Source organism: Phocoena phocoena, chromosome 20, assembly GCF_963924675.1.
Source record: "Phocoena phocoena chromosome 20, mPhoPho1.1, whole genome shotgun sequence".
Classification (NCBI taxonomy): domain Eukaryota; kingdom Metazoa; phylum Chordata; class Mammalia; order Artiodactyla; family Phocoenidae; genus Phocoena; species Phocoena phocoena.
This window is the reverse complement of record NC_089238.1, coordinates 7,208,721-7,233,186: the sequence shown is the minus strand read 5'-3', so window position 1 is coordinate 7,233,186 and position 24,466 is coordinate 7,208,721. Positions and strand designations below refer to the sequence as shown.

General features: G+C 51.8%; 2 protein-coding genes across 5 annotated transcripts; one reads left to right on the top strand and one right to left on the bottom strand.

The window, feature by feature from the left end:
• The first annotated feature begins 4,002 nt into the window (after positions 1-4,002).
• CD37 (CD37 molecule) lies at positions 4,003-9,023 on the top strand. Of its 2 annotated transcripts, none has more exons than XM_065899355.1 (8): positions 4,003-4,189; positions 4,296-4,368; positions 5,294-5,418; positions 5,541-5,615; positions 6,162-6,266; positions 6,918-7,154; positions 7,501-7,584; positions 8,642-9,023. In XM_065899355.1, the coding sequence occupies exons 1-8, from the start codon at positions 4,121-4,123 to the stop codon at positions 8,717-8,719; spliced, it is 846 nt and encodes a 281-aa protein (XP_065755427.1). In that variant the 5' UTR covers positions 4,003-4,120; the 3' UTR covers positions 8,720-9,023. The 2 variants fall into 2 exon arrangements, with proteins under 2 accessions (XP_065755427.1, XP_065755428.1); XM_065899356.1 differs by having other exon boundaries at positions 4,048-4,155.
• Positions 9,013-23,370, bottom strand: TEAD2 (TEA domain transcription factor 2). Of its 3 annotated transcripts, XM_065899352.1 has the most exons (13): positions 23,359-23,370; positions 21,496-21,733; positions 21,037-21,101; positions 20,517-20,579; positions 19,403-19,414; positions 19,077-19,184; positions 18,923-18,981; positions 16,720-16,784; positions 15,520-15,668; positions 12,986-13,159; positions 11,170-11,331; positions 10,364-10,516; positions 9,013-9,822 (listed from the first exon to the last, which is right to left on the bottom strand). In XM_065899352.1, exons 2-13 carry the CDS (start codon positions 21,725-21,727, stop codon positions 9,709-9,711), a joined length of 1,356 nt encoding a protein of 451 aa, XP_065755424.1. In that variant the 5' UTR covers positions 21,728-21,733; positions 23,359-23,370; the 3' UTR covers positions 9,013-9,708. The 3 variants fall into 3 exon arrangements, with proteins under 3 accessions (XP_065755424.1, XP_065755425.1, XP_065755426.1); XM_065899353.1 differs by lacking the exons at positions 19,403-19,414; positions 23,359-23,370 and having other exon boundaries at positions 9,709-9,822; positions 19,068-19,184; positions 21,496-21,727; XM_065899354.1 differs by lacking the exons at positions 19,403-19,414; positions 23,359-23,370 and having other exon boundaries at positions 9,709-9,822; positions 21,496-21,727.
• Positions 23,371-24,466: the final 1,096 nt, after the last annotated feature.

The following is a 24,466-nucleotide window of genomic DNA, read 5'->3' as shown; positions in this document are numbered from 1 at the left end:
CATGATTTAGTGTGATGTATCCCTGGGATGCAAGCATGGTTCAACACATGGCTGTCAACACATGTGATATGCCACATTAACAGAATGAAGGATAAAAAGCATATGATCACTTCATTAGATGCAAAAAAGCACTTGACAAAATTCAACATCCTTTCATGATAAAAATTCTCAACAAATTAGGTATAGAAGGAATGTAACTCAACATAATGAAGGTGAAAAGTTAAAAGCCTTTCCTCTAAGATCAGGAATAATACAAAAATGCCTACTCTTACCATTTCTATTCAACATAGTACTGGAAGTCCTTAGGCACAATAATTAGGCAAGAAAAAGAAATAAAACTTATCCAAATCAAGAGGAAGAAAATTATCTGTTTTCAGACAACGTGATCTTATGTAGAAAACCCTAAAGACACATCAAAAACCTGACTAACAAATGAATTCAGTAAAGCTGCAGGATACAAAATCAACATACAAAAGTCAGCTGCAGACTTCCCTGGTGGCACAGTGGTTAAGAATCCGCCTGCCAATGCAGGGGACATGGGTTTGATCCCTGGTCCAGGAAGATCCCACATGCCACAGAGCAACTAAGCCTGTGCACCACAACTACTGAGCTTGCACGCCACAACTACTGAAGCCTGCACTCTCTAGGGCCTGTGCTCCACAACAAAAGAAGCCACCACAGTGAGAAGCACGCGCACTGCAACGAAAAGTAGCCCACATTCACCACAACTAGAGAAAGCCTGCAAGCAGCAACGAAGACCAAATGCAGCCAAAAAAAAAGTCAGCTGCATATCTATACTCTTAACAACAAACTATCTAAAAAAAACTTAAGAAAGCAATTCCATTTATAATGTATCAAAAATAAAACACTTAGGAATAAATTTAACCAAGGAGGCAAAAGACCTGTACACTGAAAACTATAAGACATTGAGAAAAGAAATTGAGGAATACACAAATAAATAGAAAGATATCCCATGTTCTTGGATTGAAAGAATTAATATTGTGAAAATGCCCATAGTACCCGAAGCAGTCTACAGAGTCAATGTAATCCCTATCAAAATTCCAATTTTCACAGAAATAGGAAAAAACTGTCCTAAAATTTGTATGGAACTATGAAAGACCCTGAATAGCCAAAGCACTCCTCAGAAAGAAGAACAAGGTTGGCGACATCATACTTCCTAATTTCAAACTATATTACAAAGTTATAGTGATCAAAGCAATATGGTACTGGTATAAAAACAGGCACATAACCAGTGAAACATAATAGAGAGTCCAGAAATACACCCATGCATATACAGTCAACTAATTTTTGAGAAGAGTGCCAAGAACACACAGTGGGAAAAGGACAGTCTCTTCAATAAATGGGAAAACTGTATAAGCACATGCAAAAGAATGAAACTGAACCACTATTGTACACCATTCACAAAAATTAACTTGAAAAGGATGAAAGACTTAAATGTAAAACCTGTAACTGTAAAACTCCTAGAAGAAAAACATAGGGAAACAGCTCCTTGAGTTTTACCACATTGGTCTTGGCAATAGTTTATTGGATAAGACACCAAAAGCACAGGAAACAAAAGCTAAAATAAACAAGTGAGATTACATGAAACAAAAGAGCTTCTACATAGCAGAGGAAACAATCAATATATTGAAAGGGCAACGTTTTCAATGAAGAATGTGAGAAAATATTTGCAAACCATATACCTGATAAAGGGTTAATATTCAAATTACATAAAGAACTCATATAACTCAACAGCAAAAAAGCAAATAACTCAATTTGAAAATGGGCAAAGGACCTGAATAGACATTTTTTTCCAAAGAAGACATACATGTGGCCAACAGAGGTATGAAAAGGTGTTCAGCATCACTAATCATGACGGAAATGCAAATCAAAACCATGAGATTCCACCTCATAACTGTTAGGATGGCTATTATCAAAAAGACAAGAGATAAGAAGTGTTGGTGAGGATGTGAAGAAAAAGGAACCATTGTGCACTCTTGTGGGAATGTATAAATTGGTGCAGCCACTATGCAAAACAGTATGGAGGTTCCTCAAAAAATTAAAAATAGAAGCACCGTATGCTCCAGCAATGCCACTCCTGGGTATATATCCAAAGGAAATGAAGTCAGTATCTTGAAGAAATATCTTTTCACTCATGTTCATTGCAGCATTATTCACAATAGCCAAGATATGGAAGCAAATGTCCTTCAACAGATGAATAGATCAAGAAAATGTGATACATCCCTAACCCTAACTTTAATATATATATATCACAATGGAATATTATTCAGCCATAAAAAAGAAAATCCTGCCATTTGGGACAACATGGATGAACCTGCAGTGGGGGGAGGGGGAGGTGGCATTCTGCTAGGTGAAAGAAGCCAGAGAAAGAAAAATACTGGTACCATTTATATGTAAAATCTTTTTTAAAAAAAAAATTTAAAGGCCAATTTCATAGAAACAGAAACAGATTGTAGAATGGTGGTTGCCAGGGGCTGGGGAGTGGGGAAAATGGGGAGACACAGGTCTAAGAGTATAAACATTCAGTTATAAGAGGAATAAGTTCTGATCAGAGGATCTAACGTACAGCATGACAATTATAGTTAATAATACAGTTTTGTGTGCTGGAAAGTTGCTGAGAGTAGATCTTAAGTGTTCTCACCATACACACACTAAGTTTACTATGTGAAGTGATGAATATGTTAATTAGCTTGAGCCTGGCAATCATCCCACTACATACATATATGTATATATGTATGTACATATATACATATAAAATCATCATTCTGTACACTTTAAATATGTACAATTATACTTGTCAGTTATTCCTCAGTAAAGTTGGAGGAAAAAAGAAAGCCCCGAGTCAAAAATCAGAATACTATTAATATGAATTGAGTTTTGATGACATTAATAACAAATAATTAAATTTGGAGACTTAAAAAAAAAAAGTGGATGAGATCGCTCAGAAGAAAGAGAGGGTACTGGGTCTCTAAGAAGGTCTGGTTTTCCAGGGCCTGGGTGGATGTCAAGATGGTAGGAGCATCCATGATGTTAAAAATCCATGAGGCGTTTAGGACTTGACAAAATTGAGGAGCCTGCAGGGCATCAGGGGAGACCTCAAAGGCTGCTGGCTGCGGGGCTCGGGCCTAGAGACAATCAGGTACTGCACACCCGGATCTAATGGCCAAGGTCCTGGGCTCAATCCTGACTCCTGTGGGGCCTGCCCCTCTAGGGGCCTCACTGCAGAAGCAGGAAGTACTGCCCGAGCCTCAGCTTCCGCTCTGAGTGTTCTGGTACCGCCAAGTCACCCCCTCGCACTGGGGACCTTCCCACTTGGGACCTGCAGCACTTTCGCTTCCCCCAGGTGCACAGCCCCTGGCCCAGCACGTGGGAGGACCTTGGTCTACACTTGTTGCCAAGAACAGGATGCAGACTCCAAGAGAGGGGCAATGTCGGGAAGGTGGGGGAAGGGGGTAGATAAACAGAGAAAGAAGGGCAGGCACATAGATAAGCGGCCAGAAACCAGACAGGGAAAGGATAGAGACCTGGGGCGGAAGGGGACAGAGACCCAGAGGTAAAGAGAGGATAAAGATCCAGAGAGAAAAGAACAGAGACCGAGAGAGAGGAGGACAAGAAACTGGGAGGGCCGGGAAGCGGGGACAGAGATGAATGCAGAGATGGCAGAGCTTTGCAGGCAGTGAGGTCAGAGTGTCTGTGAGGTCGGCTGCTGTCCAGGGCCGGCCTGGGGTCCTGGTGCCCAGAGTAGGTGGGTGCAAGTAGATCAGGATTCCCTGCGCGTCCCCCAGCCTGAGCCATGGAGACCTGGGAAAAACTGCCTGGTATGTCCTTGGTGCCCACCAATTCCAAGGCCCCTCAGGTACTGGTGTGTGCATCCCAGTGGGGCAGGTGAGGGAGATGGGGACAGAGACACAGAAGAAAGTCACCTCGCATGTAAAGGGAGGGGGTGGGGCTCTGCCCCTGGAACTTCCTCTTTCTCTGAGTTCTTCCTTTCTCTTCTCTCTCGGCCTCTCCCTATCTCTCTCTCAGGCCTGCGTCCCCCTACTGCCACCACCCCTTCTGTCCTGTCCCTCCCACTGTTCTCTCACACCTCTAGGAGAAGATGTCAGCCCAGGACAGCTGCCTCAGCCTCATCAAGTACCTCCTCTTCGTTTTCAACCTCTTCTTCTTCGTGAGTTGCCTCCCGGCTCCCCAGCCCAGGCCCCAGCCCCTGCCGCAGCTGCCCAATCTCAAACCCCCCTTTGCCCACCGGCCATGCTCTCCCCTCCACTCCCCAGGTCCTAGGCAGCCTTATTTTCTGCTTCGGCATCTGGATACTCATCGACAAGACCAGCTTCGTGTCCTTTGTGGGTAAGGGAGCTGGGGCAGTCCGGGTGGGCCTTCCTGGAGCAGGCATGAACTGGGCTCCCTTCCAAGGACTTCCTGTGGTCTCCCTCAACCCAGGGAGGCCCATGGTGCCCAACTCCCTGTTCTGATCGCAGGCTTTGCTCCACCACTTGCTACTGCCATAACTCTCCGAGCCTCAGCTTCTTCCTCTGGCAAATGAGTTGTGCATACCAGTAATAATAATGGCCATTTCTCAGACACTTCCTAGGTGTCAGATCTTGGGCAGAGGCTCATCAGATTCTCCCATAAATCTTCCCTCTCTTGAGGCTCAGAGAGGGGAAGACACTTACTGGATGTCACACAGCAAGGAAGTAAAAGAACAGATCAACACTAATAATAATTGTAGGAAAATAACAATGGGGTAATAGTCAAAATCCTAATGGCTCATATGTAATGTGTTTGCCCTGTGTAGAGGACCAGTTGAACACATGCCTCCCATGTGTTGCTCAAAACAACTCTAGGAGATAGATAACATTATTCCCTAGGTCTCAGGGAGGTTTAGATGGCTGATCCAATGTCACAGAACAAGTGATGGGGCTGAAACTATTGGGGGTGGGTAGGAGCTGATGGAGGAAAGAGAGACTGAGAACAAGAGGGAAAGACAGAGACCGGGAAGAAAGAGGGACAGAGATCTAGAAAGAAGGGAACAGGGATCCAAAGAGAGAGAGGGACAGAGACCCCCAGAGAGAGGTGGAGAGAATCCCAGAAGAAAAGGGATAGAGAGATTCAGGGTGGGACAGGGACAGAGACCCAGAGAAAAGGATGCCAGGAGCCCAGGAAGAGGTCCCCCAGGTTACTGTCCCCCGCTTGGGTGGTGTGTGGGTATGGAATGGGGCTGCCTGGAGCTGTGCACATGGAGCCAAACGTCACTGCCTCTCACCTCCCCCAGGCTTGTCCTTCATGCCCTTGCAGATCTGGTCCAAGGCCCTGGCCATCTCAGGAATCCTCACCATGGGCCTTGCCCTCCTGGGCTGTGTGGGGGCCCTGAAGGAGTTCCGCTGCCTCCTGGGCCTGGTGAGTGCCCCTTCCCCCTCCATCCCTAGGCTCATTCACATCTTGCCCTCAAATAGAGCCCTGGCAGCTCCTTCATCCTGCGGAGGGATTCAGCCTGACCTCTCCACTCTGCCCCTCCCCAGTATTTTGGGACACTGCTGCTCCTGTTTGCCACACAGATCACCCTGGGAATCCTCATCTCCACTCAGAAGGTCCAGGTGAGTTCCCCTTCTCCCCCCGCCAACCCCAGCTAGTGGGTGGTAGAAAGAGACGGAAACAAAGGCAGACAGGGGCTGACATAGACAAAGAGAAATAACAGAGGTAGAGAAGACAGAAAGAAACAGATACGGAAAGATAGAGACAGATGCAGAGACTAGCAGAGAGACACAGAGAAGGAGCTAGAGACAGGGAGGGCCAGAGAGACTCACAGACACGGACAGAGGAAGAGAGACACAAATCCAAAAGGAAGCAGGAAAACAAACAAACAAACCTCAGAGAAACAGAAGGCTCCGAGAAAGAGACAGAAACCGAATGAGATCATGGGAGATAGTGGAGAAACAGAAAGACAGACGATAGAAACAGGCAGAGAGAGAGAGATTTTGAGGTTTAGAGACATAGCTAGCCATTCAGCGAAAAACCGAGGCCGACCTGAAGATGCTCAGGGACTACCTGAGGCTAAGACAGCCACGGAGTGGCTGGAGTGGGTTGGGGCAGATGGCGGTGGGGAGGCAGGTGGTGGTTCATCCTCACTCTCGGCCTATCAGCTGGAGCGGAAAGTGGAGAACGTCGTGCTGAAGACGATCCAAACCTACCGCGCCCACCCGGAGGAGACGGCTGCGGAGGAGAGCTGGGACTACGTGCAGTTTCAGGTGTGTGAGGCCCCCACCCACCAGGATCCCTCCCTCTAGCTCTGGGACTCTGACGTGGCTCCGCCCACTGCCCGGAAGAGACTTGGCCCCGACGCGACCTGAGCCCCCAGCTCTAGGACCCTAAAGTAACCCTACTCACCTACTCCACCTCCAGCCGCGGCGACGTGGCCCAGTGCCCCAGCTCCTGCAGTGGCTCCGCCCCCCGCCTCGACAAGACTCCACCCTCAGCCCCAAGGCCCTAGCGTGACCCCACTCCCTGCCCAATAGTGACTCTGGTTCCCAAGGGACCCGGCCCAAGTGAGACTCAGTTCCCTGGTCACTCACATGACCCCGCCCTCCCATCCATTTGTCCCCTCCCTGAGGCTGAATTGTACTGCCTATCCACTCTTCAGTCCACAGCACGATTCTGCAGTTCCTCCCCCGAGCCCCATGACCCCTACCCCCGTGACTTGTCTCTCCCAACCTCATGTTCGCCTAATGTCTCCTGGCCCTGCCATGACCCCAGCCCAGCTCACAGTCCCCCACCCTGCACCCACCACTTAGCCCTCTACTCCCCAGTATGACCTCATACCCATCACCCAGTCCCCTGATCCCCCAAAGCATCTTGCATCCCTCCAGCCCCTGTTCCTCTGACTCTTGTCCCTCTCCTAGCTGCGCTGCTGCGGCTGGAACTCTCCTCAGGACTGGTTCCGTATCCCCAGCCTGAGGAGCAACGAATCGAGAGGGCATCGCGTGCCCTGCTCCTGCTATAACTCATCGGCGACCAACGACTCCGCAATCTTCGATAAGATCTCTTTCCCTCAGTTCAGCGGGCTCGGACAACTGGCGCGGCCCCGACACAATGCAGACATTTGCTTGGTCCCCGCGAACAGCTACATCTACCGTGAGGTGGGGAGGATTTGGAGCGCAGGACGTAGGAGGGGCCTGACAGGGTGGAGCTACGAGAAAGGGAGGTACTACAAGAGGGGCAGAGCTCCTACAACGGGCGGGGTCTTTTGAAGGGCGGGGCCTAAAGAAAAGGCCTAGGCGAAAGGGCAGGATCTGGAACGCTGATGTCTGGGGAGGGGAAGGCTTGGACCGGCCGAAGCGGAGAGACTAGAGAACCCTGGTAACTAGGGAAGGGGAGCGGTACCTGAAAGAAGGGTTAGGGCTGGGCGGAGGAGAACAGTGGGCCCAGGCTTGAGGGCGAATCCCCAAAAGAACCCTACCTGTAACCTCTCCCCTATATCCCCAGGGCTGCGCACGGAGCCTCCAGAAGTGGTTGCACAACAACCTCATCTCCATAGTGGGCATTTGTCTCGGCGTGGGTCTACTTGAGGTAATCTGGTCCCGCCCCCACTCGCGATTGGTCTAGATGGCCCCGCCCCAAATTGTGCGTCCAACCATTCTCTCAGGGAAAGGCTCATCCCTGGTACAGCGTCAGCCAATCCAGGCCCTCCTGAGGCTCCACCTGGGACGAGGGAGGAGACCTAGCCTCTGTGAGCCCTGATTGGTTGCGCGGAGGGAGCAGGCGTTCCCGCCCTTCCTCGCGAGGCTCCCATTGGTCCTCCTTGGCATATCAGCCTCCTGCTATTGGCCGCAATATCCCTCCCCTTTCCCCTCAGGTGAGTGTGGCGGGGCTGAGCCTGCTACTACCACGCAGCATGCTCCCCCGGGAACGCCAGCCGCAGGTTCGAACTGCGGGCTCGGCCCGAGCACCGATGGCAGCGGCAGGCGCTATGGTGTGCTGAGCAGCAGCGGGCGTAGCAGCAGTCTGTGGGTTGGCTGGGGCATGGCGGTGCCTGCCCTAACTGGGGGGACAAGGCCCCGCAGGGTAAGCTGCCCATGGCTCTGGGGCCCTGGCCCCTTTGGGATCAAGACGAGGAACAACCTGAGACCGGGAGTGTAGGCGCGGAGATGGAGGCCGAGATGGAATTAGAGGCCGAGACGGAGGGCGAGATAGATAAGCCTCCGGAATAAAGGACTTGGGGCTTTCTCCGGATCACGCGGCTTCTCAGACTCTAGACCTATGCTAGACGCAGCTGGATTCCCTTTACCCCACCCTATTCCTTCCTGCTTCAACTCTGCTCCCACCCCTCCCCGGCCCGCCCTTTGGTGTCCTACCCAATGACCTCTAGCCCTTTTACCCTTAATTCCGCCATATTCTCCAAACTCCCGTCCCTGACTGAGTCTTTCACGACCAGGCCCAGTTCTCCCTGTAGTCCCGCCCATCTCCTACCTATTCCCTTCTCCACACCTCCCATGACGCAGCCCCGCCCAACTCGCGGGCCCTTATTTTCTTCCCCTGGCCCCACCCCCTAGGTTTTTTCCCTGGGGACCCCCAACTCTCCCCGGCACCCCCTCGACCTCTCTGACCGCGTCTCCTTTCTCTATAGCTCAGCTTCATGACGCTCTCCATATTCCTGTGCAGAAACCTGGACCACGTCTACGATCGGCTCGCTCGGTACCGATAGGCCCCGACCTTCCGGAAGCCCTGCCCCGCCCCCCTCAAGTGCCCTGGGCATTTAGTTCCCTGTCGCCTGTAAATATTTGTTTAATCCCCAGCTGGTCCCAGCCATTGAGCCCTCATTCCCCTCGGGGACCCAGATGTCTGCCTGACCCGCTGTTGTCACCTCTCCCGTGGGACCTGGGGTTTCCGGCCACCAGCTTCCTGCCCCTAAAGACACCTCATTTCTTTGCCTCTTCTGTCGGCCTACCACCTCCCACTAGATTATTTTTAGCCCAAACGCCAAATAAATTCCCTGCGTTTTGGTAAAATAGCTTTATCCTCTGTCAAAACACAAACCAACACACTTTGGGGGGAGGGGAGGAGAAGGAGGCAACACAGCCTAGCCCCACGGCCCATTTAGAAGAGGACATGAGATTTAAAAGCCTCACCCCACTGCTTGCCCAGCTGAGAAAAAGTCACGACCCTAACACCCACTTATAAATATCTCTTGTTATATTAAAAAAAAAAAATATTTCCAGGGCCCACCTGGCTCTACTCCTGCACAGAAAGGGTTAACCTTCAAAATTCAATATCAGGGTCCTGGGATGGGGCTGGTAAGGAGAGGCAGATTGGGAAGAAGGGGGTTGCTGAAAAACAGAGAGGGACAAGCCAATGTGTAACTGGGGCCCTCCAAGACCTCCAAAACAGAGAAGGGGGAGGATGCCTGTCAGAGACAGAAACCAGTGCTGTCCCACCGGTTGTCTCACTCCTGTCCCCAGTGTCAAATGCTCTGGAGTGATCTGTCCTTTCAGACACCCCTGTGAGGTCCCAATATCAGGATCCATCCTTTCCCCTCAGTCCCAGCCCATTCAACTCACCATTGAGCTTTTAAGGTCCTAAGAGGGAGCAGCCCACCCACCCCCACCCCCCCGCCAAGTAAGAAACGTGAGGAAAGCTGGAGGTCCTTCCTGGGAGGAGGGTATTCCGGGGGTGAGCCACTTCTGGGGTCCCCCTTCAGTCCCTGACCAGGCGGTAAATGTGGTGCTGGGCCCCCCGCTCACTGGTGGAGACCTCGAAGACATAGGCGGTGCAGAGCAGCAGTTCCTGGGTGTCTCTGTTTGTCACCACCTGCCAAGGAGGCCAGGAGAAGGGGTTTATGCTTAGAAGGGAGGGCAGGGAACACTGTGCCCTGCCCGAGGAATCATGGGATACCCAAGAAAGGGATCCCCACCATGTCATGTTCCCCCAGGTAGATGGGATGCCAACATGCCAGGTTCTAGGTCTCAGCGTCAGTAGGGAGGGGCCTCACATCAGATGCTATATCACATTACAGGGTCAAGGGGGTCCCCACCACATCATACTTCCCAAAGTTAAAGGAGATTCTACCATATCATGTTCCCTGGGCTAAGGTTAGGTTCCCTGTGAAGGGGGTCCCCTAGGCTGAAGATCCACTGTGGGGTGTCCTCCAGGTCAATTTCCCTTTTATGAGAATGCTGTGGAATCCCCACCATAACAGTTCCCTGGGTAAACGGGTCCCCTAAGCTAAGGGTCAAGTGTGAGGTCCCCACTGTGTCAGTTTCCCAGGTAAAGGGTCCCTAGGCTGAGGGTCTGTTGCAGGCACTCCCCTCCGTATCAGGGTCCCTGCTGAGGCCCAGCACCAGCGCATCACCTGGAGGATGGTGAAGTTCTCCAGGACACTGTTCATCATATAGCGCTCGGGCAGCTGGCGCAGCTTGTGCAGAAAATTCACCAGGTACTCGCACATGGGTGAGCGCAGTAGGCGGTACACGAACCTCCCGTCCTCCAGCTGGGCACGCTCCGTCTGAACCAGGGGACAGGGAGTGGAGGGGACAGTGACTCAGAGACACAGGGGTCGCCCCAGGAATTGAGCCCCACTCAGATGCCACACCCACTCCCCACTGCCATCTTCCCTCCATTGCCCCATCCACAGTGACCAAAGATGGGACCCTGAACCCTTGGGTACCCAGCTCAGGCTCACTGAGCCTGGAACTAGGGACCCCTCCAGCCCCTCAAAGCTGTGCTCTGAACCCTCAAAACCCTCCAGGCCCTCAGATACCCTCAAACCCTCCAAAGACCCTCCATGAGATCTCCAAAGTCTATTTGACCTCTGTACTTGAGAACCCCCTCAAGGCCTCCGCAACCCCTAAGTGTGACCCTTGAACCTCCTTGCCCTATGGACTCCTCCAAATCCACAAGAACCTTTTGAATCTTAGTGACTGTAAATCTCTGTACCACACAGTATCTTTAAACCCTCAAAGTGACCTCTACACATCACTTTGGAACTCCGGATTAGCTCTAAGCCCGTGCATTAAAAGAGGTTAGGACACCCCCCACCCACCATGCAGACCCCCAAAGGCCTGAGCTGTCGTGGCTCCCAGTCCATTTAGTCTGCACCCCCAAAGTGGCAGGTGGCTGGGCACTCACCCGCCCAGAGCTCCACCCCTCCAGCCTCACCTCCACCTTCTCCACCACCTGCTTGCCAAAGGAGCAGACCTTGGAGGAACAGGTGAGGGTCATGTGCTCCAGGCTCTCGTACTGGCTGCTCACTCCATAGAAGCCACCACTGCTACCGCCGGCCCCCACCTCCTCGCCACTCGGGCCCCAATTCAGGTCCGCCTGGGGATGGGGAGGCACAGGTAAGTTGGAGGGGGTGTCCCTTATAAACAGTGGGGACTCTTCTAAAGTGGGAACTGTGCTTCATGGCCTGGTGTCACCCATTGCCCTGCAGTTGCCCATCTCTCTTCCTCAACATTTAAAGTCCCCACCTCTCCATGGGCCAGTTTCTGGAGAAGACCCACCGTTCCTTCCATCAGTGTTAAACATGTCTGGGTCCCCCATGGTCCTGACCCTCTCTCCTCAGTAACTTCCCCACCAAGGAGGCCCTGGAATTCAACTTTTTCTCCTGAAACCCCCAACTCAGGTGTTCAGCCCCTTCCAAGGGCCTGGTTACTAAGGAGGCAGCTATTCCCTAGCAACCAGAGGCTCTCCCTCAGGGCCCTTCCTGACCCTGGTTGCTAAGACAAGTGGCTATTCCCTAGCAACGGGGCATGGTGAGGTCTGGGGAACCCTGACTCCTCTCCAGAAAACTCTCCCAGGCCCTTTCAGCCAATTCTCAGGTGTCAGATCCCTTCATGACCCCAGTGGCCAATTGGAAGACAGTCCATTAGGCCAAGTGGAGCCTAATGAAGCCTAAGACCCCATCACACCTTTGGTCTGAGCCCCTTGGTCACCTTCCCAGGAGGCATATCTCTTCCTTTTCCTAACTGTAGTTGCTAACTTGGTCAGGTCATTCTCCAGGGTGGTTTAGTGCTCTCCTCAGAGGCCTGACTCCATCCATCACCCTGGCAACAGGGCCTTGTGAAGCTAAAGAAAACAGAAGGCCTTCCCGGCCACTCCCTTGCAGCCCTTCATATACTGGGCTTCTGAAGGGTTGCTCTCCAGACCTGGGACCTTGTGAGGCGTGTCTTAAGCCCTAACAATGCCTAAAACTTCAGCAGCACATCCTCAGAGCCGTCTCAGGCCTCCACATCACATACCAGAATGCTTTATAACCATGGAAGCTACGGGCTTTCTTTCTCGGAGACTACGTATATCCCTCCACTGCCCTGGTTACCACAAGAGTTAGCACCACCTAAACATTCAAATATTGATTGAACCCCTATATATAGCATCAGTCATTGTACTGGACACCACACCAAATAAGCCTAAGAAACCCTCTTATTCACAATTACATACCTGGCTCAGGGCTTATATACATTAAGTGCTCAATAAATGATTGCTAAATAAATACAGGACTTTACAAAGCCACTCCCCAGCTCCTTCAGTCCCTTCCTCAAGGCCAGACATTCTTAGCAACAGGGTCTGGTGAAACCCAGTAAAGCCTCGTCCCCTCTTTAGAGACCAAACACTCCAGGATTCATTTGCTAAGGGGAAGGAGCCATTCCTTAGCAACAAGGTTTGGTGTGGTCAGGTGGGACATAGGGAAGTCTGAAATGTCACAAGCAAATCCCCAGGGCCGTATAAGTTACGTGACTGGGTGTGGCAAAGTCTAGTGGGACCTGGGGAGGCTGGAGGTCTCCACACCTGCACTGGTCCCATCCAGAACTCCTTGGTGTTCCTTGCTGCTGAGGGGGCTGACACTCTGAGCCATGAGGACTGGTAAGGCCCAGGCTGACCTGGTTAAGTCCCGAGACTCTCCGTTAGAGCCAGTGGCCTTAGCTAGGAGGCCACGTGACTTGTGAGCACTTTTGTTTTTGGTGGTGGAACTCACCCAGAACTTGACCAGGAAGAAGGCGTGGGGGGGCCCACGATCATACAGCTCCCGCAGACCACCCTTTTTCTCAGGGAATTTGTCATAGATCTGCCGGACGTCCACACTCTCGAGGGGGGGCGCTCCGGGGCTGGGGCAGTGCTGGCTGATATGTACAAACAGGTGCCTCTGGTACTGAGGAGGGACAGCCACGGTTGAGGAGTGGGAGATGGGCTGGACCCCCAGCCCTCGCTGCCCAAGCCCATCCCACACCCCGTCACCATCGCCACAGCTCCTGCTCGCTGTTCCACTGGGCCCAGCTCTCAGGCACTGTCCCCACTCCCTGCTGCCCCTTTACTCTCACAGTATCTCAGTCCCCAAGCCCTGTCCTTACTTTCCAATTCCCTGCCCTGTCCCCTGCTCTCCATCCCCACAGCCCTGTCCTCTCCAACCCTCACCCCAGCCTTCTCCCTGGCCTCCCAGCCTCCAATCTCCTCTTCAGTTCTTCACTCACTGGCTAAAGAGCTAACCCTGGCCCTCCCCTGCTCATAATCCTCCCTTGGCTCTCCAGTACCCCTAGGACAAAGCCCACACCCCCTCAACCTGACCCTGTATTGAATAGGTATTCATGGATGGATGGATGGATGGGTGGAAATCCACAGAGCCCACATCAGGACTTCCTATCTGTTCTTATTCTTATCACTTCTGTCCATACCTTGAAAATATTCCCCTTCTTCTCTTCCAATACAAATCCTCCTTCTGTCTTTCCAAGCCCAAGTCCGTCCAAATCTGCCTCTTCCTGAAAGCCTCCCTTGATCGCAATCAGATGGCATCTCTATACCCTACCTTTTCCGTGGTTCCCCACTACCCTCTAAACAAAGTCTGGGTCCCTCACTCAGCTTGGCAATGTCAGTTCCTCCAGAACCAGCACCTACCCACCTATCTGCAGCCTCACCAGCTCCCACCATATTCAATTATTTGTTTCCCTGAAAACTTCATGCTGTTTCTCTGTGTCTGAAACATCCAGTTCCGCACATGGCAAATTCATCTCAGGGAAGTCTTCACTCACTCCCCAGGTACAATTACTCCTCTGTACACCCACAGAAATGTGAGCTTCCCCTATCCCAGCACATACTTGCTATTCAACAGACATCTGTCGAGAGACCTACTGTGTGCAGGCACTATTCTGGGTCCCAGGGCTACCTTACCTCATGGAGCTACCGGCAGAGACAGAAATTTTAAAAAATCATTCCATGGATATAATATAACCTTCAGAGAGTGACATATGCTATGAAAAAATAAAGCATAGTAATGCTGGCAAGACTGTCATTTTCCATAAAGTGACTTGGGAAAGCCAATCTGAGAAGACAAGCGATGGCCTGAATGAATGGAGGGAGAGAATGGGGATATCTGGGGAAAGGACATCCAGATGCAACGGCCCTGAACCAAGTGTGGGCCTGGCATGTTTGAGAAAGGGCATGGAGGTCAGTGTGGCAGAGCAGAGTAAACAAGGGTGAGAGGGCAGGAGGTAAGATCAGAACAGGAATGAGGGTCAGATCAACCAGAGCTTTGTAGGCAACTGAAAGGACTTTAGCTTTTGTTCCAAGTGAGATGGGAGGGTTTTAACCTCATCTGACTTGGGTTTTACCAGGACCACGATATACAGAAACTGGCGTTTAGGTCACTATGGCAGAGACTCTGTGTTCACAAATCCCAGTTCCTTTTCACACAGCTAAACTACATTTCCCAGGCTCCTTTGCAGTTAGGTGTGATCACATGACTAAGTTCTGGCCAATGGGATGTAAGCAGACCTAATAGTGGCCACTTCCAAGCCAGATTCATAAAACCTGCATAAGTCTTGACTCTCTGCCTTCCACCATCTGCCAGCCAGATGCAGAGCATCCAGCAGCATCTTCTGAAGCCCTAGAAAATGGCAGAGCCGCAAAATGGAAGAAGCCGGGATTCCCCAAATCACTGTGTGGAAGGCTCCTACCAACCAGCCACACTGAAATGTTAATGAGTGAGAAACTTCTATGTTGTTCAGTCCCTGAGGGTTGGGAGTTATTTCTTCTAACAGTCAGTCCACTCTGACTAATATGGCATCTGTCTCCATCCTAGGCCAGGAAAGCTGGCACCTAGAAACAGATTTTCTTCTCCAGGCTCCCAGTATCCACCCCAAAACCTGGCACACAGTAGGCACTCAAAAATGTTTACTGAATGAATGAACAATGTCCTGGATGATGTCCTCTGGCCTTTCCAATCCATGACCCCATGACCTTCCACTTCCTTTATTCTAGTAGGTTCTCAAAGTGTGGTCCCTGCACCAGCAGCATCAACATCACCTGCGAGCTTGTTAGAAATACAAATTCTCAGATCCTACACCAGAACAACTGAATCAGAAATTCCAAGGGTGGGCCTAGCAATCTGTGTTTTAACAAGCCCTCCATGTTATTCTGACACATGCTAAAATTTGAGAACCCCTGCTTTATGCTTTCCCTTCCTATAACCCCCTTCATTCCAAAACTCCCCAGTGACTATCCCAAAATTTCACTCACAGAGTCAGCTGCATCCGGAGGTTCCACAAAGGCTGAGAACTCTACCAGCTGCAACCGAGCAGTGCCCAGAGCCCGAGCCTGCCAGGCTGGGGGTGATGGGGCAGGTGGGGGCAAAGCAGGAGGTGAGAGGGCTTGGGGGGGCTCGTACCCTAGAGAGAGAAGAACAAACAATAATAATTGCTAACATTTATTGAATATATCAAGCACTGTTCTCTCTTGCCTGCCTCCACTTAGAAGCTGAAAAAGCTAAATACTCACTTTCCCAGCCTCCCTTGCAGCTAGAGGTGGCCATGTGACACAGTCCTGGCCAATGAGACGTTAGGGGAAATCTGCTGGGGGGCTTCTGGGAAGGAGTTTCTTCCTGAATGAAAAAGACAGAACTTTGGGAGGAGAAAGCTTTTGGCTCTGGCCAAGTCCTGCTTGGAATGTGTTGCCTGGAGTCACAACAGCCATCTTGGGATAATAAAACAGAGGCCAAGAGACTTGTAGAGATGCCAGTTCTGGTATTGCTGAGCTGCTGAACCAGGAGCAGCCCACCTCCAGATTTTTTGTTATGTGGAATCATTAAAGCCTTTACTGTTTAAGGCGCTGTTAATTTGGATATTCTGTAACTTGCAGCCAAAAACATTCCCAATTGATGAATCTGTGGAACCTGAGAGCTCTCTTTCACCAATGTGAGTACTTAGGACCACATCAGCATGGGCTTCTGGAAGCCATCTTTGCTACCAGGTAAGCAGAGCCTGCCTGGGAATGAAGCCACCACAGAGGAAAGCAGACCCAAGCAAATCCTGATGCTACCATTTGAGCCCCTGGATCCAGCCATGCCTGAAGCCATAACTCCTGAAATAACAGTTACCTGAACCAATAAATTCCCCCCGCCCCTTTTTTTTTTTTTGGTCATCTAGCTTGATTTGGGTTTCTGTCATGTGCAGCTAAAGAATCTTGATTAATATATCAATATCCCTGATGTCCTTTAGGTCAGCAAGTGACAGACCATAAACCCAGTAGATCTGGCTACAGAGGCCAGGCTCTTAACCACTATAAAGTCTGTGACTCATCTTTCCATACCCTCACAGGCCCTGCCTGAGAGCTGGATCTCAGTAAGAATGTATCCCCTGATCAATGGAAGGTTGAAGGAAAGGCAGTCAGGGCTGAGAAGAGAGAGGGGAAAACAAGAGAGGGTACGGAACAGGCTCTTACCTGGGAGGTCAGTAGATGGAGGAGTCAGTGACAAGGAGAATGGTGTCTGCGAGAATGGCTTCACACTGAGGGAGAAAGGAAACTGGGGGTCAGTAAGAAGGAAAGATGCTAATCGTACCATCTAACATTTACTGAGGGGCCATGACAAGCCAGACCCTGTGCAAGTGCATTATGGGCACCATTTCATTGAAGCCTCAACTATACTTCAATAAAATAAATGTTTAAAAAATAAAATAAAGCAGGGCTGTCCAATAGAATTTTCTGCGATGATGGAAATGTTCTGTATCTGTGCCATCCAATACAGTAGCCACTGGCCACATGTGGCTACTAAGCACATGACCTGTGACTACTGAGTATGAATGTGGCTAGGATATTTGAGGAACTGAATTCTTTTTTTTGGCCACGCTGAGTGGCTTGCGGGATCTTCCTAACCAGGGGTTGAACCTGGTCCACAGCAGTGAAAGTGACGAGTCCTAACCACTCTACCGCCAGGGAATTCCCAAGGAAGTGAATTCTTATTTAATTTTAATTAACTTACATTTCAATAACCACATGTGGCTAGTGACTGCAGTATTCGACAACAAGGCTCTAGAAGCCAATAACCTATGGGTAGCCCAGGAGATAGTGGTGAGGAGACTGAGATGTCAGAGGGCAGGCAGAGGCCAAGTGTCAAAAGATCAAGATCAGAAAGACACAAACTCCATGGACATTTAGACCTGAACCCGCAGAAACCATAACCTAGTACTTGCCATCCCAGTTCTGAAATCTAAACCCCAATACCCTACCCTCTTACCCATTAGGGCCACTGCTCAAATGCCACCTCCTCAGAGAGGCCTCTCGTGACCCCTGTCTAAAAAGAGGATATATACCCTGCTTTATTTCCCACATTTATTCTTTTCTTATTAATGCTTATTTATTTATCTATATGTTTATTGTCTGCCTCCTCCCCTCTCCAAGTATATAAGCTCCACGAAAGCAGGAATTCTAATTTGTTCAATGCTGGGTCCCCAATACAAAAAGAGTACCAGGCACTTAGTAGGTGCTCAATAAACATCTGACTGACCAGCCAATGGCTTAATACTTCTCTCGGTTTCTGGAACTCCCCAAACTTTCACACCTCAGGGCCTTGGCACATGCTGTTTTCTCTACCTAAAATATTCCCAACCCCGTTATATACCTTGCTAAGTCCTACTTGGCCTTCAGTGTTACCTCCTCAGAAAAACCCCCAGAACTCTCTCCGTCACCCAAGAACTTGTTTTGATTCTCCACACTACGGCACACACTTCAATTTTGTGTTTATTTAGGTGATGATTTAATTAACATTCGTTGCCCCCATTTGACTATCAGCCCCATAAAAGGTGGGACCCCGATGCCCAGTGCGATGCTTGCTGAACCACCCCTCCTTCCAGCCCAACCCTCTCCCCTGCAAACCTGTAGTTCCTTCAGCCCCCAGGGACTTGTTCTGACCCTTTCCTGTGTCCCCATCCAGCAGCACCTCCCCAGCAAACTTTTTTCTCTCCCAGCCTGGATCCACTGCCACCTCCATGGGCTGAAAACTCCATTTGCCATGAGCTTCTGGGGCCCTTTCTATCTTCTAGGCTTAAAACATATCCTGTCACCCTCAAGGCTCTCTCAGAGCTGAAAAGGGGCCCATTTTCTTCCTTCCGACTCTGAGAGAAGATAAAGAGCCCTGCTCTACCCTCAGGCCCAAGAACCACCTTTATGGGATGAGAACAAGCCTTTCCCATGAGCCTCTGGGGCCCAGACAATCTCACTGGGAGGTCATTATCCCCATGGGCATCCTACAGGCCCCTCACATTCATCACATCAATCCCACGCTGAGCTTATTTCCTCCTCAAACCCACTCCTTCCCCAGGTTGCACATTTCTGGATGGTCCCACCAACCCCAGTCACCAGCCAGACCCCAAGCACTCTCCTTGCCTCGTCCCTCCTTCTCAGTCCATCAGGCCCCAGCACCATCCCTCCTTCTCCTCTCTTCCCCATCCCCTCCTCACTATCCCAGCTCAGACCTAGTCTTCTTCTCCGGATCACTGCCCCAGCCTCCTCCCTGGGATTCAAATTCAGATAGCCTGACTCCAGAATCTATGCTCACAAAAGAGTTGGGAGCTGGAAGATGGGGTGAGAAAGGGCTGGAGGTGGGGGGAGGGGGAGCAGGTGCTGAGCCAGAATAGGAAGTACTTACTCTGGAACATTCCAGGGGGGCCCAGAACCCCCCGACCAAAACTGGAAAAGCTCTGGGGTCTGAAGAGACAAAGAAGGGGGCTCAATCAATTTCCTGTTGAAACTGCAACCCCACCGCTCCAGCCCTGAACCCCACAATCCCCAACCCAGGCCACCTGAGGACCGGCGGGACCAAGTTTGGCCTGCAGGGAAGGTGCTGAGATGAGCTGGGCTGAGGACATGGTGGCCATTGTCTGGAAAGCCTTGTCCTTGGAAACCTGGTCCTGGAGGAAATGTTGGAGGTCCATGTTAGTGGGAAGTCCCAGTCGACACAGGAAGGGTGGGACAATGACATGGCAGGGCAAGCCCGCAGAGATGCAGAGCCAAGGCAAAGGGTTGGGTGAGGGTCCAAATCCCTCTCACTACAGCCCCCGGCCCCTCCTGGCCTCCTCAGGAATGTTTGGGAAAGGGAGAGGGTGGGAGGATGCGTAAGGGGACTTACCACATTCAGGGCCTGCCCATGGGGGTGGGTGAGGGTGCCAAAGGAAGAAAGAAAACACGACTTAGGAAATGAGGCCTGGACTGCCCCACTCTACCTTCCTGCCCTCCCAACCCCTATAGTCCAGCCACCCTGAGCTGAGCGATGGAAGGAAGGGGGAGCAAGGGATGATTATAGAACAGAAAGTAGAGAAAGCCAGGCCTAGAGGAGGAAAGGGGTTCCCAGGCCCAGAATAAAAGACAGCAATGAGGGTTTCTAGGTTCAGAAAGAGCCGGAAGTGGAGGTTTCCGAATACACAGGCAACAGGAAATGAGACTTTTAAACCCAGAGAGAAGAGACGGTGAAGGTTTCCCAGCCCAGAAAGGAGGGGGACAGTGAGATCCACAAAAGACCAAAGACTGGGAGTGAAGGTTTTCAGACTTAAAGAAAAAGGATGGGGAGGCTTCTGGGCACAAAAAGAACAGGAAGTAGTGGTCCCCAAGTCCTAAGGAAGAGGCAGAAAAGACCCCATACTCAGAGGAGTAGAAAATGAAGGTCTCAGGCCAAGACGGAACAGGAAATCCAGAGGATGCAAAAAAGAAAAGGGATATGAACATCTCCAAAAGGAAATGAAGATTTCTGGGCACAGAAAATGCAGGCAGGCAACATGGAAAGATGAACCAGAAGGAGACAAAGAGGAGATCCTCACAGCATAAGAGGGAGAAGGCAGTGAGGGGAGGGGAGGAGAGGAGAGGGAGGATGAAGACAGCAGTAGTCAAAGGACAGGCCCAACGACCCATCCTTCTTGCCTGTCCTAAGCTAAATCTCGGTCCCCCTCTCTCTATGACACCTCTTCCTACCCAGGGTCTCTATTCACCCCCCTGCTGGGCCACTAACCCCCACCTTGGGTCTCTGCTCCCCTCATCTGTCTACCTCTGTGTGACTCTGTCCCCATCTCCGGGTCTCTGTCCCCCACCCTGGGTCTCTCCCTCTTTCTCTGGACCTCTGTTGCCCTCTCTCTCTGGGTCTCTGTCCCCCTCTCTCTGGGTCCCTATCCTCCTCTCTCTGGGTCCCTATCCCCCCTCTCAAGGTCTCTGCCTCCCTCTCAGGGTGTCTGCCATGGTCCTTTGACCTCTACCTTGAGCTTGGACTGGATTTCCCTCGATTTCCTTCGGGCCAAAACCTGGATATGACTAGAGACCTGAAGGGAGTGACAAAGAAGCAGATTCAGGCCACAGCCACTCACCCCTTGCGTCCCGTACCCCTTCCCTCCCTCCAGGTGTCCCACGGAGCTGCTGAAACACGAAAGATGACAAATACATAGAAAGTGCCAGCTATCTTGGAGTTTAAGAACACAGATGTGTCCATAAAGGCTATTCTTTTCTCACTAACACTACTGATCATCCCAAGACCCAGCAAATCCGGGTCTTATTTCTCTTCCCCATCCTTTTCTCTTCTGGTCTGTCTTACCCTCTAGTTCTCATGCAACTGCTAAGAGAACTACACCAAAATAGGCACAGTTAGAGTACTAACAAAGGGGCCGAAAGGAAAGGCAAAAACACATGAACAAGCCTCTCCTCTAATGTGAATCTGCTGGTAGGCTGACCCTGACAAGACAAGCCCACTCCAAACAGAAGCCCACAAGGCAGTCCTGAGACCTGTTTGCGAGTTCGAGTCTTCCCTGTTCTCAGCTTGATGTAGCGGGCAATCAGTTCATTCCGACCTGAAAAGTCAAAGATGGAACAGAGTTAGACCTTCAGCAGAACTTCCCAACAGAGAGGACACCAGGGGAGGAGAGAGAAGCAACATTTCCCAGAGGTCTACAGCAAGCCGAGGGCTATAAGGGAGAGGAATTATGACTGCAGGCTTTGGAGCCAGGCTGCCTGGATTCAAATCCCAGTTCCTCCACATACTGGTTCTTTGTGGCCTCAGGCAAATCATTTAGCCTTGCTGGGCCTTGGTTTCCTCATTTGTGCAAATGGTGATGCTAACTCCTACCTGAGTCATTCTGAGGATACAATGTGCTTTTATGTGAACTGTGCTTAGAGCTCCATCAGTGTTGCTTAATATTTTTATTAACCAGTGGGGGCTAAGGCAAAAGAGCGGGCTGGACTCACCATACATCTTGCCTTCATCGGACAGGATGATTTTCCGCCGGCCACAGGGTGGGTAGATGGCCAGGGCCTCCTGGAAGCTCTGCTCGATGTCTGGACTCCAGACACCCTCTGCGTCTGGGCCCCCGTCTCCCCCCGCCCCCTCACTGCCGCCAGTGCCCTCCTCGCTTCCTTCCTCACTTCCTGTCCAGCCGCTGCCATCGTCCAGGGGGGCCCCAGCCCGGGGTTCCCCCATCTGGGCCTGGAGGAACACAGAGTTCAGCAACATTCCCTTGACCCACCCAGAGGGACCTCAGAGCAGGGTGGGATAGAAGTCCAGACTGCTGGGTCTGAGAGAAGAGGCTGGGGGCACCCAGACCCTTGGATCTGAGGGAGAAGAGGTTTGGGGATCTGGACCCCTGGGTCTGAGAAAGGAGGGGGCTGGAGGCCGAACTCCTGGATCTGAGGGAAGCAGGAGACTGGGGGCCTGGACTCCTGGGTCCTGGAGGAGAAAGGGGATGGATTTCTAGGGAAGCTTAGGGTGAGAGCGTTCTCCTGTGTTCTCAGGGGAGCCTGGATTGTGATGAAGTCTTGAAGACCCCAGAGTAATGACTAGGGTCCAGGAGGGCTGAAAATTTGGGTGTGGATTACTGGTTTAAAGAAGACAGGAGTCAGAGCCTAGTTGCAGGGAAGGGGGACGTGGGTGAGATCTTCTCAGTCCCACCCCGAGAACAGGTGCCAGGATGTGAGCAGCAGCTGCTAGAAAAGAAGGAGGGGCACAGGCCCTAGTAAGGCTGAGGGGAGATCCAGAGAGAGGGGGACAGAGACTTAGAGAGAGAGGACAGAGTCCCAGAGACAGGGAACAGAGAGACCCAGTGTCGGGGGACAGAGACCCAGAGGGCAGGGGACAGAGACTCAGGGCACAAACTCAAGCCAAGGCCAGGAAAGACCTACAGAACCACAGACTGGGGGACAGGGGCGCCCTGCCATCAGGAGAGTCAGAACAAAGGGCCCAGGCGTCCCCTCCCCCAGTTTCCCACAACCCCCATCAGGGGAGGGGCTGGCCAGCGAGAGCGCCTCCTCTCTGGCCCCCGGCCCCGCCCCTTCCCTCCCCTTCCTCCCCCCCCCTCCCCCCCGCCCCGCGGCATGGGCTCGGATCCAACTCAAGTTCCCAGTGACTTTCCGGAGGCCGGGAACAGGGGAAAACTTTTTCCAATACAGTCAGATCCCGCCTCCCTGGCGGCTCCACGTCTTCCACAGCTTTCCCAGGACCCCAGAGTCCAGGCCCCCAACCCCATCCTTCCTCGGACCCCGGAGCTCCGGCCCAGACAGACAAAGACCCCTGGCCGAGCCCAGTGGCGCTGAGGCATTCAGGACCCCCGTAGGCCAAAATCCCAGCCCAGCTCTCCCCCATGTGGCCAGACAAAGGGACAGAGGAGCTGAGTCAGAAAGGTCCCCACTAATTTCCTGCCCCAGGCCCCAAACCTCCAAAGAGACAAGACCGAAGATCCAGAAAGCACCGTAGCCCCCCCTTCTGCCACCCAGGAGGCCTCCTTTCTCCATGAGGAGGACCAGGCGCCCACAAATGACACACACAAACCAATTCGATCAGAAACAAGCATGGGGCCCTTTCTCACTTGAAACCGATACCTCCACAGACATTCCCCCCACAGTCCCCCATCCTCACCGACTCCCAGGCGCACACTCCCAAACGCAGACCCATCAACAGACACCCCAACTCTGGCGAAAGTTCCAACTCCACACTTAGACTCAGTCACGAGCGCAAACTCGGGCCCCCCCGGCAAAAAGAGGGCTGCAAACAATTCAGAGACGGTCCCACAAACACCTCAATTCATAACGCATAACTGCCCACCCGAACTCACACACCCCAAAGCAGGATCCCCGACTCCCGCCGGCGCCTTCCTACCTACCTCCCGGCCTGGGGCTGGGGAGCCGCGGGCGGGCGGGGCGCTGCGAGGGAGAAAGTTGCCCGGGAGCTTTGTTTGGGAAAAGTGGGAGGGACCGGAGGGGGGGCGGGTCCGGGCGCCGGACAGCGGGAAGGGGGATCCGACGGTGACAGTCTGGGAGAGGATTTTTGCTTTGGGAAAAGACAGGTGAAGTCTAGCTGAGGCCTGGTGAGAATTTCGGGATTCTGATACTTGGACCCCTGAGAGAGGAGGAGAATTGGGGGTCTGGACACCGGGGTCTGAGGGAGGATTGATGGGGACCAGGAAACCTGTCTGTATCTGAGAGAGGAGGAAACTGGGGGCCAAGATTCCTGAGTCTGGAGGAGGAATGGTCTGGGGGCCTGGACTCCTGGCTACCCTCTAGTGTAGTTTGTGTGTTGGAGATGTGGAAGTCATTGATAGGACCACAAAAGAATCCTGTTCAGCGTCAAGTATATTTTTGAGACTAGAGGTATGGGGATGGGTTTTTGATTGAATTCCACTGATTTCTTTTGATTGATTGGTTTCCTTGTGACCTCATCAGAGTTAAGGGTCGTGGGCAAGACGACTAGGAGTTTATTGGAGGTTCACCAAGGTGGAGACTCCCGCATCCACACGCACTAGTGGGCTAGAGGTGGCAGCTCTCCCAGGACCCAGGGAGAGCCTCGGTGGCTGAGGAAAAAGATGAGGGTCCCGTAATTATACCCCTTAAAGATGAAGGGTCCCTTAAAGATGAGGAGTTGAGTGTTCAAACTCAAGAGACAAGAGGGGCTGGGGTCCAGACTCTGGGGTCCTGAGGAAAAAGGGAGCCCGGATCCCGGGTTCCTTGTAAGGTGGTACAGGACTGGATTTAGGGTTTCTTGAGAGGGCGGAGCTTTTTAGTGGAACCGAAGAGGGCTCGGGGTTCAGCGTCCCTACATTGCACTCTATTGAGCGTATTAATCGTTTCAAAACCTGGAGAAGACGAAAAAGGACACGGAGAAACTCTCAGAGATAGTTACAAAACTAAGCAGTGGGATAATCAGAAGGACTGCTCGGACGCAGGTATT

Coding starts and splice junctions, on each gene's coding strand:
- CD37 (XM_065899355.1), top strand. CDS start 4,121: ATGTCAGCCCAGGACAGCTGCCTCAGCCTCATCAAGTACCTCCTCTTC. Junction 6,267..6,917: donor GGGACTACGTGCAGTTTCAG/GTGTGTGAGGCC, acceptor TCCCTCTCCTAG/CTGCGCTGCTGCGGCTGGAA. Junction 7,155..7,500: donor ACAGCTACATCTACCGTGAG/GTGGGGAGGATT, acceptor CTATATCCCCAG/GGCTGCGCACGGAGCCTCCA.
- TEAD2 (XM_065899352.1), bottom strand. CDS start 21,727: ATGGGGGAACCCCGGGCTGGGGCCCCCCTGGACGATGGCAGCGGCTGG. Junction 20,580..21,036: donor AGACTCGAACTCGCAAACAG/GTCTCAGGACTG, acceptor CACTCCCTTCAG/GTCTCTAGTCATATCCAGGT. Junction 15,669..16,719: donor TCCATCTACTGACCTCCCAG/GTAAGAGCCTGT, acceptor TTCTCTCTCTAG/GGTACGAGCCCCCCCAAGCC.